At 39.2% G+C, this 15,904-nt stretch overlaps 1 protein-coding gene across 2 annotated transcripts in view; it reads right to left on the reverse strand.

The window, feature by feature from the left end:
* Positions 1–738: 738 nt before the first annotated feature.
* Positions 739–15,904, reverse strand: part of MCUB (mitochondrial calcium uniporter dominant negative subunit beta) — a 48,122-nt gene continuing 32,956 nt past the window's right edge. The window contains exons 2-8 of one of the 2 annotated variants that reach the window (XM_062492966.1): positions 8,484–8,559; positions 8,053–8,223; positions 4,636–4,740; positions 4,269–4,429; positions 3,374–3,577; positions 1,855–1,971; positions 739–919 (exon numbers count right to left, since the gene is read on the reverse strand). In XM_062492966.1, coding sequence (XP_062348950.1) covers positions 842–919; positions 1,855–1,971; positions 3,374–3,577; positions 4,269–4,429; positions 4,636–4,740; positions 8,053–8,223; positions 8,484–8,559 — 912 coding nt within the window. In that variant the 3' untranslated portion in view covers positions 739–841. Of the gene's footprint in view, positions 1,013–1,854; positions 1,972–3,373; positions 3,578–4,268; positions 4,430–4,635; positions 4,741–8,052; positions 8,224–8,483; positions 8,560–15,904 lie in introns of both variants that reach the window. The other variant, XM_062492967.1, reaches the window with a different exon arrangement.

Raw genomic sequence — 15,904 nt, forward strand, 5'->3', positions numbered from 1 at the left:
TGGTGCATGGTCATCACAGGATTGTTAGTGCTGCAGCATCAGTAATTGCAGTGGTACTGACTTGAAGCAAATACTTATTTTCTTTGTTTTTTGGGAGTTTTTTTACATTATTAATTGTTCCTCTGAGGAACAACAGAGAACTCAAACTGAGCAAAGTGTCTTAATCCACTTTCCTGGGGAAAAAAAAAATCAGTTTACTGTCTCCACTTTAGTTAAGTCTTTCCATATACTGAGTCATAAATGTTGTTATCTTACTACACCTACTTTTAAACTTTGTATAAATCATGTATGTTTAAATGTTTTGATCAATTCTTTCAATAAAATGCAACAGTGAAACATAAATGATTTTATAACAAGTTTGAGATACCTTACTTTTCCAGCACTGTTTACTAAGAAAGCTTAAGTGTCATACTAATCTAAACTTAACCTGTGGTGTTATGAGGAGTTAATGCACAGACCAGGGAAAAGGAAGCAGTAATTGTGCAAAAAGAATCCTTACTATTCCATGCACAATTTAATTATCCTATGAGCTACTGTTGTGTTATAGTAAATGGTACTAAAAAAGCTATCCTTGTTTGTTCTGTCATTTTACCAGCAGTAAGAATGCCTCCATTGTTCTAATGAGATTTGACAAATATTTTGAAGAACTTTGTTTCAGCACTTCCTTCATAGGGTTAAAAAAATAAAAACAAGCAAAAGAAACCCAAACCATCAAATCATTGTTACAGCTATTTATTACAACTTTTAAAACTTTAGTGGTCAAAAATACCCAGGTACTATGAAGTAACTAAATGTCCATATCAGCTTTGAAAGGGCATCTCCAATATACACAAAACCAAAGTCAGTCTTTGTCATTGATTTCCTGGATGGGAAGCCTCAGGTGCCGAGGCTGGCGCAGACGCCTTAGGGATTCTTCTGCCTGCCAATGAAAGAGAGAGAGTTCATCCTTCTGTAGTCTCTGTTATCTCCTCTTTCACACGTGCGTTGTCCTTATTTCTTAGAAGGCACTGGTCTTATGCAAGGAATTAAACCAGTCAAATGGAAGATGCTGAACATTGACAGACGTGCTCTAGTCATGCAGTCTCCAGAGAGAAGCATGAATCCTGCCCATCAACCAACTCACCCACACCCTGAAGTATTATTTTCTTGAAATGAGAGTTAAAAAACTCATACCCACAGGCCACTGACAAACCATCAAACTCTAACATTATATCAATTATGGCACGTGAAATTACACCCTAAACTATGGGTTTTGAGCAAAAATTAGAGGTAGTTTCCATTTTCTGAGACATTGAACACAGGGCTGTCAAGATGGGATGGGGGAGTAACAATTGAGGAGTAAGAGGTCTGCTACAATTATTTCATAAAGGCCAACAAATTTCTCCTAGGTGTACATACCATCTTTTCCATCCAATTGCCCATATTCTGTAAATCTAAGTCTTTTATCTTATTCCTTATTCTTAAGGAATAAGGTTATGATGTCAAATGCTGAACTCTGCAAGGCAATCTCCTTCCAAGAAAGGGAAGAGAGTGGTTTACCACAGCAGTGCAGCAAACATACTGTGACCAAAATAAAAGCAGCTATTGTTAGTATTAATTACACAAAAAATAGATGTCATGCTGGTACACTGACTTATTTGTTTTAAATTCATGAAGGTCTCCTTTTCTGATGACCTACAGAAATAGTTTATACATCAAAGGCATCATATGATGATCTGAACAGCTGAAACTGGCTGATGAGCAATACAGTGTTTTGACAGCAAGCCTTGAGGTCAATCCTCTGTTAGCTGAGAGTTTACCAAAAAAGTCTTAAGCCAGAAGCTGCATCATTATTGAAGGACTGCACTTAAATACCTCTGCTAGGTCATCCTTGAGCTTGTTGTATCGTTCCACATTAAAATGCTGCTTTTTGGATTTGCGGTAGAAGTAGTGGAGGAACTGCCTGTCCTTAGCATGAGGATAAATGTAGTCCTGGGGAAGGAAGGAGGACACAGATTTGTGGATAGCAAGGAAACTGAGTAGAGGTCAACACATTAGAAACTCAGCCTGTTTCAGGAAGACTTACCTTGTCCAGCACCCATCTATGTTTTGTAAAGAGGCTACATGAAGTTATGCTCTTATGGGGGCCATAAGGGCTTTTTAAACACATAGTAGGAGTCATTTTTATCATGTGTGAAGGAACTTTCGGTTATAATAAAGACACAGTGTGATCTTCATGACTGGAGCCACCTCAGTCAATGGAGTCTACTTCCAAGGAGTCAGAGAAAATTCAGGAACTATTTATTGAGTACTTACTTGAAAGTCTTAAGCAATGGCACCAGCAGCTGTTCAAAATATCCAAGTAGTAATCTCTTTATCTACTCACAAAAAGTAGGAATGGTTTAGCCTTTCTTAAAAACCAGTCAGAAGGAGTAAAACTCACATTCTGAGCCAGCTCTTCATAATAACAGATATGTCTCCCCTTTTCACTGAAGGAACCTAATTTCTCACAAGATCTGTAGATCCATTGGTATACCAGAAATAATATTACCAGAATAAAGTACTGGTATTCTTCCACATACTTCCACAACAAAGAGAGTTTTGCTCTCAAAGGAAGCTCAGTCATAGGAAGTTCAACATCAAGATGTCCACTTTGAGAGTAAAGGACAGAGCTAAAACAGGCAAAAGAACATTTCTCAAAGTCTTAACAGGATTTCAGAAAAAGTCTCTATTGTGAAGCTAAGTTAAGATCTGAGGAAACATTTTGCTTCTACACAATGCCTGCTTCCTGCTCCATTTAAGGTGTCCTAGATTTACCTCAATCTATTCTAGGTATTGGAAAAGCAGTCAGATTATGAAGAGCGGAGCAATAACATTTTTTTCAGGCACTAAATATATTTCAGTATATTTCAGTAATGCAACTGTCAGAGTTCCAAACAAAAAGTTCCAAAATGTTTTGTACCCTGCACTGTATATACATAAACTCCAGCAAATAAAAACTACTATTTTTATTTGTTTTCAAGTAAGGCAGCATTCACAAACTGGCACAGAACTACCAGTTGCTCTCCCATTACTGCAGTGAGCAAGGTGCCATTTACTATGCAAAGTGATCTACAAACATTTTAAAGGAGACTTCTTTCCTCACTTTTCATTTCCTAGGTTATGAAATCTTACCAACAGTAGTTATGCTCCATAGCTGGCCTGCAGTTCATGTGCAGCAGTACCTGCTTGATTCTGCATGATGTAATGTTTGTATCCAGCCTCATTAATGACCAAACAAGTCAAGGCCACTTACTGAATTCTGTTTCCATCAAAGCTCAAACATTGTGATTCACAGAATCAGTTTTCCTCCTTTCAAATATTCCAGACATCCCTTTAGAAGACAAGGACTCACCTGCTTGGTAAGAATGAAGTAGGCATAGAAAGCCATGGCACTCCCATAGGTGATGAAGTATGTGACTGGCTCCATGATGTCCCATGAGTAGACCCACCACGTGAGCCACGCCAGCGCTCCCCCCTGAGTTGACATCAGAGCTAGGCCAACCCATAAGAGCCTGGAGGTTTTTGCATCTGCACTGTCCATGATTTTGGCTTTCATCTAAAGAAAAGAAATGCAGAAACCTGTTCAAATAAACATGAGTGCTCCTCTGATGAACAGCTCCAAAACTATGTTTTCTCCCCCTGGGCTATATCCTTTCTCAGGATGTCTCACCAGCACTTCTTACTGACTTACCCTGCTGAGAAAATAAAAGCACTGAAGTCCAAGGGCAACCAGATTTTCTTGCCATTGTGCACCAAGAATTTCTGCTTTTAATCTCCCCTTTTTTCTACTAGGGATCTTTGTCTGTTGGATTTCCATTTACCATTCAAAGCAGTTCTGGGTAACACTGAGGCTGGCCCTCATAAAACATGAGCTCTGTTGTCCACTATCCTAAGCCATGGATGATGTCAATCCATTACTATATTTTTTTGCTGTCATGGCTATTCAGAACTCATAAAGCAACAGGCGAATTTCAATGACATTTCAACAAATGGCCTTTCAATCTCAATACTAGCCATGTTCAAAAAAGCCTTCTCCAGGTGCTATGGTTTCTACCTCCTTAATGTCCACAACAGGAAGAAAAAGAACTGAACTGAAAATAATTTGCTTCTACTTGAGTTGACCTAATTTACATAACAAACTGAGCAGACACACCCTAGCCATTCACGCTGATTTTCTTCTGTCACAGGACTTACTTCTGATGAAAGGAAATGCTTTTGAGTTAAAAAAAAGTACCCCACTTCCCAACCTGTTCAAGAGGAAGCAGCTCTCCTTTCAGATGGTCCAGTTTCTGTAGCAATTCTCTCTCTTTCCTGATCTGGTGATCTTCTAAATGTAGAGCCACAAACAGCCTGTGAACCAAGGATTTGATATCTTCCATTTCAGTAGCATGCTCACTACTCAGCTTATCTGAAAAGAAAGTATTTGTCATATAAACCATTTCAACACAGTCTTCTTCATTCTCTCCCCACCTCCAACGCCAAAAGCAGGACCATCCAATGGTCAAAAGACAAAGCCAAAGAGAAGCACCTTTCTCCCAGGTCCCTGTTTTCTGAGACTTCCCATGCCTTTCACTAAATGAAGTGAGATGATCAGTTATTAAGGATTGCTCTTACCTTTTACAGAAGGTGACACACTGTATGCTGTGTTGTTAATAACAAGCTTAAAGTCATTCATCAATAAGACCTCCATCAAGGTTGCATCAGAGACCTTGCTACCATCTGCAGAAGAAAGATTTCAGTTCTAGATCACTTATCATGAGGAGTTTTAAACATTAGCAGATAACCCTGTAGAAAAGTGCTGGGGTTCTTCACTAATAATTTTTGTAAGCAACTCTACTTTTATAACTGGTAGCTAATACTAAACAGTCAGAAGAAACACATGGTGTGATTCTTTGAGCTGTCCTGTGAAGGGAAAGGAGATGAACTTTGATGCACTGGAGAACCCTTTTCTACTTTATTTTTTTAAATCAGAAGTTTACATGAATGGTACCCCACAAATTTTACATGCAATTTTACAGCTCCTACCAAAAAGGAGCTCTGGATTAATCAGCAGAAACATGTAATGGTGGCTGCCAGGAGCACACTGGGGTTCAGATGGCCCAAGAGCCCCCAGAGCCACACACCACTGCTGCTGGGACACACCACTGTGGCATGAGGGTTTGAAAAGCCATGGAGCAGCTGTCCCACAGTAGCCTGTTTGAGATGATTCTCATTTTCTATACACATAAAGGGCACCTTCACCTGCCCTTGCCAAGGGCTAGGCAGCTTTATTCCCAAGATGCATAACCAAACAGGCTACAAAATACCAAGATTTTTGTATGTAAATATTTGTCACAGTGCCTCTGCCCCATCTCCTCCACCTGTCCTCGCACATCCACTACAGAAAGGCTCCACAGACAATCCCACATCTGCAATTATCTGTTCACCAGAACCCTGGTCCTCAGACCCCATCTGATGAGGCTTAGTCTACTGAACTCTGTAAGCCAGTGCCCCAGCTGGCTCACCTGCCCACGCTGTGTGGGTAGCAAAGCAAATGCAGAAACTGAACACTTTCAATCCAGAATTTTAATGTGCCCATCCACTCATTTCTTTTTGCTTTTCCAGTGTAATGAAACATCAAGGTTCATTTGCATGCACATTATTAAGGTGACATTTATAACTTTCTATGACATTTAAGGGAAAAATGCTTTTCAAAAGAAGTGACAGACAGGCTCTTTGTTCTGGATATTCTGAATACACCACTGATTTATTAACCTGTGCAACCTTTTATTAACTGAAAAGAAGAAAAGTTTTGAGGAAAGGGAGGTATTTTATTTTAGAAGATTCCCCAGAGGCTTTAAGCAAAGGCTACTTCCAATCTTATACCTAAACACAAGTACTCCAATGTGGACAAAGGGTCATTTTTTGTCTACAAAAGGGTTGCAGGACAAAAATCAAATCCACAGATAATGAAAGCAAGTAATCATACTGCTTGATTTCAGTTAAGTTTAGGTTTCATTTAATGGCTAAATGACACAGAAGTGCACCTACACTAAATCAAGACTTTATAATTTTTCTTTAATAATTAGTGTTTAAGTTCAACTTTCAGTACCTGACCAATAGTTTCTCTTTACAGTATCAGTTTCCTAATAAATTATAACATCCTAGCTATACTATGACATTACCATTGCTTAGCACTTGACAAATAGAGAGCAGAGAACTATTTTGTGTCACTGTTTTAATCTAAGTATTCCCAAATCAGAGGGGATGGGGGTGTGTTTAAACAGATCAGATGAGAAAACAACTCAAACTTGTCTCCACTTCGAAATCTGCTGCCTGTCCATGCCAAAAATGTAGGTTTCTTCCAGGAGTTACCTCACAAGTCACCTCACAGCTTCACAAGTGACCCATGTTTGCAGTGAAGCAGGAATAGCTAACTTTTGCTGACATAGCAGAGAGAAAAGAGATCCGGCAGTGAATCCCAAACATTCCTGTCCTGGATGTCTGCACAACAGCAGTACCCAGAAGTTAACTGCTGCCAGCAGTTCTGCCTCAGCCCGCTAAGAAATCCTTTCTAGGGAAAAACTTCTGTGTTAAGGGGAAGGCCAGATGCTCACAATGACCATTTCTTACAGTGGTTCTGAAGATGAAGAGTCTTTTAGGAAATTATCTTCAGGAGAACTTTCTACTTTTGCTCCCTAGCAGACACTGTCAAAACAAAGCAAAATAAGACCAAGAAAACCCAACACCAAAGCTCCTGTGTAGATGAAGCTCCTGAAGCTCATTCACATACTGGGATCCACACAGATCACATCTTCATTGCTCCAGAGGATATCAGTAAATTGCTCAGTGGGATGTTTTCCTATTTCACTAAATGTGCCCACAAAGGAAAGTAAAGCAGCTTCTCTTAGGTCTGTGGCTTTCTGGCCTTCTGGCAACATCAACCTATTTTCAGTTTCTTTAAAAGCCCCTGCAGCTCTCTGTAGTATCAACCAGAAAGAAAAGAATGCTATGAATCCATCCAGCTATGAAACCAGACCAGCTTCCATTGACACCATCCTTTCTTCTGCTTATGTGTTACCTGCTGTTAAATAAATCTTTCCATAGATATATAGGTATCCTTACTTTTCTTTGTTTTTAGGGGTGTGAGTGGGGAAGAGGAGAAATAGATGCTTTTAATTAGCCAAATTCAAGTACCTATTCTACCAGATTCAGACAAAAAAACCTACATCCCAATCCTAGTTTTAAGATTGAATCTTTCTCTAGTACCAGGGCAGGGGTTGCAGGAGCAGTGCCAAAATACAAGACCAAGTTTTCTTGGAAATAAAACAGAGAATAAGGTTAACTCAATGTTAGTTTTTATCAATGGGCAAACCAAAGAAACAAAATAGAAGAGTACAGTGAGCAAAGCTTGAGAAAATCATCTGAAGACTTGGGACAACTGGATAAACAGTATTACAAGGAGGAAAATCCACACTAATGCTAAAATATCAGTTACCCTTTGACCCTAGCAATCAGCTTCCTTTCAACTCAGGGCCCTGAAATAATTGTACTCCAGCTGATAAATGAAATCTCCTCAGTGTCTTAAAAACTGTCCTTTATTATTGCGTACATTATCTGGTTGCTTATGAGTTTTTCATACACAAGTTTGTAGTAAGGCAAATGGATTCTTTGAGCTCTGGCAGACATCACATTCAGTAGCCCAACAGGTTGTCTTTTAAGAATGATCATGGAGGACAAGGAAAGAAAGAGACATCAAGGAAATCAGGAGATACTTATTTAAAGACACCATTACAAAGAGAAGCTAATTGAATAAGATAACAAAGGACACTACTGGAATAAAAGGAAAGTTAGAGTAATAGATCCAATTCTGCATTTTTAATCAGCCTTTTCAAAAGGACTCAGTTATTAACTCTGAAACAACAATAAACCCTAGAAGCATTCAAGAGCTACTCCAACAGCAACAGTGCTAAACCTGACAGAGGACTGTACTTATCCTCCAGAAGAGAAATACAGTCTATTTGAAAATGGAACAACAGAAATACAAGATACCTGTTGCAAATACTTCAGCTCTCTCAATTCCTTTATCTTCTCTTTGCACATCCTGCAGGAATGCTCCTACAGTGGTCACTACTGGCTTGACAGTGAACTGACAGCGTTCACTTCTTGTGGGCAGCATAAGCGTTATCACAGGAAGACCATGTCTGTAATTAACAGTTACTTCTGGGAGTTAAAGAAAGAAATGAAGTGAAAAAGTTGCATTTTAGGTTGCAGTTCAATGTAAAGCTGTTTTTAAAACACAGGATAAATAAGGAAAAATTACACAAAACATTTCTAGATTTTTTAAAATTAATACAGTGCTTCAGTTTCTGGAAGATATACATAAAACCATGCAACTAATGTTATCTCACAGACTCTTATAAAATAAATAAAAAGCTTGTTTACACTGATGGGAAGGAAGAAAATTTCCTGTGAAAGCTTACCATCAGATGGCACCAGCATGCTGTAAGGTGCTCCTTCCCAGCCCCTCCAAGCTCTGGTGTACCTCCAGAGTCCCACCTGCAGCATGGACATAAGGGAACTTTAGAATAGCTTGGATGCAAGTTGTACGTGGTTAAAGGCAGCACCCAGCCTGTCACTGTCATCTGCTTCCGTGTGGTCTGACATTAGAGGTGCCTGCCTGAAGAAAAACCCCTTACTTGGCAATTCTATATAAAAGGTAAAACCGTCCTTACAGAAATAATGATTTGTGCTAAAGGTATTATGGTATTGCCTATAGAAAAAAATATTTTTTCTGTTGTGGTTTAATTAACTCAAGGAAGTCAGAAGAAGAGAAGGGGAAGGAAAAAAGGGAAAAAGATAAGGGGAAGGAAAAAAAGGGAAAAAAGCCTGCAGTGTTTCTGAAGTGCTTCATGCAACCCTTGCAATAAAACCTCTCCTCTCCCTACAAAACAGCTGCTTGAAAAACCTCTACTTTGTGGCACCCAAAGGCAGAATTCCACAGTGTAACTTCCAACAGAGGGCATGGCTTCAGTGAACACTCACTGCTGAATTGTGAGCAACCATCACAAAATAATAAAGGACTGAGATCACTACCTGTTGCTTCATAAGTATATATTGTATACCAAAAACTAATTGTTGAGATTTGTGCTGCTGAAGGACAAACAGTAACAACAATACAGCTTGAAGATCTTTTATGTTTCAAATATGAAGGAGGCACAGCTGGATGCAGTGAGTATTCTCTCTGCCCTGGGACAGAAATGACAGTGGGTTTTTGAACCTGCAGGGTTACATGCCAAAGCTTGCCTCTTCCAGAGCCACTGGGGAGAACCATCAATACACCTCAACACAGTCATATCAAAACATAGAAGACAAACTGTTCTGATTAGACCCATTACTTAAAGCTGTCCACCCAGGCTTTGCTTCTACAGCTAATCCCCTTGCACAGGGAGAGGAACAATCCTATTGCAGCAATCGACACAGCAGATGTTATTACTATAAATTAAGTGTAACAGGTAAAATGAGGGAAATCACATCCATGACTAAGCCAGTTTAAAAGAAACTGCACATGGGCTGGCCCAAAGCCTGGGATTGGAAATATGATAGCTGAGGAAGGTGGAAAACAATGTGGAGAGAGAGGATAAGGATCAATTTTCCCCTGGTGAGCTTTATAACTCATCTTTTGAAGGCCAAAACATTTCAGTCTGCAAGATAATATTCTTTGACAAGGCAGGAAAACAAAACTGAAAATGCACAAGGCCCTGGTTATTCAATATGCCAAACACTGCTCACCACATTCACATGATTTATTTGTTTTTAAAGAAATACAATCTTGGCTGTCTGGATAGGAATATTCTATTAGGTTAAATAAAAAGATCATTACAAATGAATCTGTGTGTTTAAAAGAGGCTGACACTGCCCTAACATTTCACCTGGAACAAGCATTTTTCAGGATTTAAAGAAAGTAAGTAATTCTGGGACTTTTCAACACTGAGAAATTTGTGTGTTGTAATCTTCAGGTATCAAAGACAGTCAGGAACCTAGACCAAACAGCAGAATACCTTAAACCCAAGAGTACTGTTTGAAAAAAGACAGACAGCAGGAGCGCAGGAATGCTGCCAAACACCCAGAGCTAGGACGCATCCAGTAACTTGTCTGTTTTCTTCAACAGAGCAAGAGACTTTCCCTGAAGCAGGTCAGGACACAGCCCAGCTCACCAGTTCTCACTCCATTTACAGGGGGCACAAAACATTTAGGAAAACGCATTTTGCATTTCGGAACACACAGCCTGGAGCAGGGAGACAGTCCTCAACACAGGATCTGCTTTGGAACAGTGCGCAGGAAAACTCAATTGCTTTGAACATAACAGCAACTGTTGTTTCTTCAGGGGGATATACAAGGATAATAAGGAATTAATTTTTTCACAGGCACTTAATGTGTAACTCATGCCCCAGGCAATGAACTGCACCCTGCCTGTATCTGAAGGTTTCCAAAAATGAAATGTATTATCTATTTTACTTATAGAAGAAACAATGCATTCAACAATTAATTCAAATTAAATATATTAATATATTATTTTAAAACACTTACTAAATCACATTTATTGAAATAAGATCTTTACAGTAGTTCATTCCATTGTTCTTTAGATTTTGACATTACCATTCATCATCCACTGAAAGAATCTCTATATCATACTGGAGCTGTTTTGTGGGTTTTTTTAGATTGTCTAAATGCAGACTACCCATTAAAATCGCCTGCAAAGAAGAAGAAAAGCAAAAGACATAGAGCCATGTCTTTCCATACCAGCTCTAGGTTGATGAATTGGGAAGAATGAATGGCTGGGTTAACTTTCTTCCTCTGTTTCTAGATTTGGATCTCCTCTTTCACTGAAGTTATTAAAACATTAGCTTACACCCTATAACCAAATCACTGTGCTCCTTTTGAGATGCTTGGAATGACCCCTATGCTACCCCTGGAAAAGAAAGGTTAGTCAGCAAGTATTGCAGCTACAAGGAAGACTTAAACCACAGGACAACGAGACTGCCCTTAAAACAACATAGTGAGAGCTGAAACAGGAACGTGTGCTCGGAGTTAATTGCATCACAACCTATGAGAAACTGTAAGGAGCACAGCATACTACTAACAACTCTTTTATATGCCAGTGTGTGAACCCCTTGGCTAATTCCTCTAACCATACAATGGCTAAGCAAACTGTTCTACACTTTTCTTCAATTTGAACACATGTGTGGCAGGACATCTGGCTAAAACACCTCTAACACAACCACAATTTTGTTCAGGAATCAAAGGCTTGTGAACAGCATTTAGCTGTGAAACACCTCTCCTCCCTCAGGATCACCTGCTTCCTAATCCAAAATTCCTTGGAGCAGCAGTTGGGCCACATCTCCTGACTTGGTCCAAGGCATGGACTCTTCCCGGGAGTGAATTCTCATGAGAATTTAAGGCACAGAGTATTAATTGTGATAAAAATAATCTAACATATTCTGTTAAAAATACCAGTTGGTATAAAATAAATATGCAGTTTAAAGAAGTACTTCCTCTGTTAAGGGTGCCTCTGGTCTCAAACAGCAGACAAGTTGCCACTGTTAAAGGTAAGAATAGGCATTTCAAGAATCTGGTGGTTTACAGGAAAGCTTTATAGAATAACACAGCAGCATAACTGAGCTGGAAAACCAGGCAGCCAGACATGATGAGTGGGAGAGACTGGAATAGAAATACTGTATTTTTCACTTTTGAGAGTGGCAAATGACTGAACCAACCTACCTACACTGCAGTTTCTGGAGCTAGCTGTTCCAAATAATCTACCTCTTATGATGCTGAGTGATTGTTCCCACAAATTTAAGCTCAAATTCACTTGTGACCATTTATGTCTAAGAAGTTGGTATCATTACTGGCATATGAGGCAACATGAAAGCCTCTGATCTTCCTCAGCACTACACATGCAAACAGTAACCTCATCAGGAACCATAACTTCTATTCTTTAGAATGTTATAATGTGGGTGGGAAGAGAGAGAGCATAGAAATAAAACATTTTTCACTTGAAAAAGTCGTCTTGAAAATGGAATTCTACAAAAAAGATGTTATTAGGACACTTTCTGAGAGCACTTTCTGAATTATTGTTTACTTAATTTTGACTTACCACACCAAAATATGAAATCTGAATCAAAATGCAGCTGACCAGCAATAATATTTTTGAAATTTTTGTCTTTGCTTATATGCATCTTGGAAGATATGACACTTTTTGTTTGTTATTTCAACAGGAAAAAAAAAAAGTAACACCCCTTTAACATTCAAGTCCCCAGTAATTTGCATTTATTAGTGAAAGCAACCAAAAACAGAGCCAGCTCAACTCTGTCTGCCCTCTTCCTGAAGGGACATGCAATACTACAAAGTGAAATACTATATTCCTTCAGTGTATGATCCTTTAGAGACTACCCCATGAGTAGTCTTCCCAAAAAATAATGCAGACTGTTATCTAAATGGTCTCCCACATTCTCATTTCCTTCTCTCTGAGGCAATGATAAGAATCTGATATGGAAAAGCACAATAATAAAATGTCCTACTCCACAAAGCACAAGCGTTTTACCCTTAATTACAGTGCAGCAAAACACATTCTAATTATAACATATCTTGCAGTGTGCTTTTCCATAGTAATATAGTGTTACAGACAGAAGAGGAGAGCTCAGATATCTCCTGCAGTCCTTGTCCAACACCTGGTACAGCTACCTCCACACAGCTATGGAAGGAGGACTGCAGGAAAAGAGCAGGAGGAGACAAGTCATGGGGGAAACTAGTAGTTGCAATGCCTAAGAATGAATTTTGGGGCCTTTTTTTTCCGAGTGTCAGCAGACAAGCCAACATCCTGAGTTTCCATCGTTCTCATCACATCCTGATCTCACCCAATTTGTGAAGCAGAGTGCAGGACAAGTGACCTCCCTGGATGCTGCCTGCTTGAAAGGGCAGGAGAAAAATGAGGGCAAGTATGTGTTAACCACCGTTCAGTGAAGGCATGTGCTATAAACAGTTATGTATATTTTCCATACTGACATACATGTTTTTCTGATAAACACACTTATAAGTTCTCTGCAGATGAACGATATTAGCTCCTGTCTGATTCTCTGAGACAAACCGACTGAGATTAATTAATTATGGAATAACAATCTGCAGTTTCAGAATAATCTACAGACATTTCAGAATGGTTTAAAACCCAGGGACAGGAGGAAAAAAAGCAAGTGCTGCCACAGTCTACTAAGTTTGCAGATCATGCACAACCAAGCTAACCAAAAATGAATCACTGTTCTGGTCAAGTTTACAAGAAGTACACATAAGGAATTTCCCTTTTCAAAATGAGTCACAAAGGCCATTTTGGAGATATCTGCTGTTAAATAACTGCGCTGATTTTATAAACAATCCTACATAATCAGGAAAATAAGACATATAGAGCCCTAAAACCTGCCTACAATAATCTTACAAGTGCCCATTTGAGATACAGATGATTTCCCTCTTAGTAACTTTTCATTTGTCTCTTCCTACAATTAAAAGATTGTCATTGTTTCTTCACTGGTCCCAGAACTGATTTAGATGATCATGCAACAACAGCCTCAATGCAAAAAGCAGCTTCAGAGCACATTGCTCAGACTTAGCCATCCCTCAGATTTCTGAAAGCCCAACTTAAATTAAACAAACAAAATCCCTGCAACAGACACATCACTCATTCTGTCATAACACCCCTAATACCAATACACCATTTTCAGCCAGGAAGATATGTGGGAGTATTCAAGATACATTTCTCTTTCCTAGAACAAAAAAAAAAAAAAAAAAAAAAAAAAAAGAAGAGGACAGATTTTGTTTTATTTTCCTGAGATAGCTTTCCTGTCTTCAAATGGGTCATGCAGTGATACCTTCTCACAGGTGTTCCACAAGGCACTGTAGAAACTACACTGCAATATTTATATTTCAATCCATTTGTATTTAAATACTTTCAATGCAGCTAATTCAAAATGTGCAATATTTTAACCCCTAACTCAGTACAAATCAACTTTAAAAGAAGTAACCAGAAGGTCTCTTCCAACAAAGCAGTAGTTTCAACATGAGTATGTACATTCCAGTGAACTTGAAGAAGCAAGAGCAATACAGGATTCATACGGCTTTTCCTTAAAACTCACTTGCCTTACAGCACTGTTAAAACCCAACAAAAGAGCCCAAGCAATCAAAATTTTGGTTTCATGTGCCTGTTATTTTTTTGTTATCATCCCTGCTGATCTTTCATTTCCTGCCTCTGCTCAGATTCCAGGAACAGCTGCCACCAGATTTAATCAGCCAAACATTACCAATGACCAAAATTACAGCTATGGTAATAAGTACATCGAGGCAACTGGCCACCAAGAACCTCTTTTATGCAGGTCCAGCAGGTCAAACTCACCACTGCAGAAGGGTTTTGGCAGGAAGACTTTCCACCTAATCTCCTGCTGGGCAGGTGTGCGTCCTCCAGCTGCATTTTGCTCCCTCACTATTCCTTTATGCACTCTCACCCACTCCCTGCCCAAACTCTCCCTGCCCACGTGCACACCCCACTCCACTGGGTGCATGCACACAGGGGAGAGAACGAGCAACAGGGGTAGAAGTCCCTCTTCTTGAGATGTATCTCACTGGGTCATCTGACTCTACACCAGGCACCTGCAGGTGCAGAGCTCTAGGGAAGCACCAGGATTTGCATGCACATTGGTACTACAAGCCATAAAAACAGATGCTGAAAATACTGACATTTAAAGCAGGCTGAAATTAAGCCTTGTCCTCCTCTAGCCAAAAGTATGATTTCAGTAACCCCTCACTGCAGTGACCCCCCCACTGCAAAGAAGCAACACCAGAAGCGCTGAGGAGATGAGAAGGATGAACAGCAGCTGACAGCATCTGCCTGCCATGTCTTCTGGGGACTACTCTGAAGGTACAGATATTCCCCCTTTTCAAAACAAGCCAATCTCCAAACCAGTGTAAAAACAGCCCTAAAACCAAGACAGCTGTGCAGGCCAAGTGCATTTTTAGGAGCAACACCATTGGGTCTTATTATTTTATCAAACCTTTTTCTTCTCTTCCTACAAATAAAAGCAGATCATAAATCTCTTCTGAGTCTAATTCTGAGTTATTGGAAATACTGCATTTCCATCCAGTTTAATTAAGTCTGCTTGTCTGAAAGCTGCTGTTCTTCCCAATCTACTTTATTTTCAGAGGGAAAGATAAGATGCAACACCTAAAAGGTAGTTTGCAAATCAGACAGGGCTAAGAATTTGAGAGGGATGGATTATAGCATGAAAATGCATTTGTGCTATATCAAAAGCAAAAGCAAGCCTACATTCGAGAGCTGTACCATCTGTTCCCCAAAACAGTCTAGGTCAAGACTAAACTGTCAGCACAGACAGGATTTTTAATTTGATCAATAGAACAGATCTTTGCTCTTGTGCTGTGTCTTGTGGGAAGGTATACTTATCTGGGAAATGCTGCAAAACTTTAAGAGTAACAAGAGTGACTTTGTTTTCAAAAATATATTTTATTAGATAAGAAAATGGGCTTGCTGCACATTTTCCTACAAAGGTTCTAGAAAGACTGTATCTTAATGTACACAGCTGCTTTCATGTTTCTTTAAAAAAACTTGCTCAAACTCATCTCCAGGAATAACATTATTTGTTCAAATTGCCATACAAGAAAAAGCTTGTTTCAATTTCAGCTGAAATGATATAACAAGAGACACAAGGATGTAAAGTCAGATGAATACACTTACATGTTTATCAAAATTATAGCCAAGTCTTCCTTTTCTCCTACAGAACTTTTCAGATTGAAAGCATTGAGCAGGTTGTAGCACACAGGAAAAAGATGATGAAATTCAGAAAAC

This window comes from Cinclus cinclus, chromosome 5 (assembly GCF_963662255.1).
Source record: "Cinclus cinclus chromosome 5, bCinCin1.1, whole genome shotgun sequence".
NCBI classification, from domain to species: Eukaryota; Metazoa; Chordata; class Aves; order Passeriformes; family Cinclidae; genus Cinclus; species Cinclus cinclus.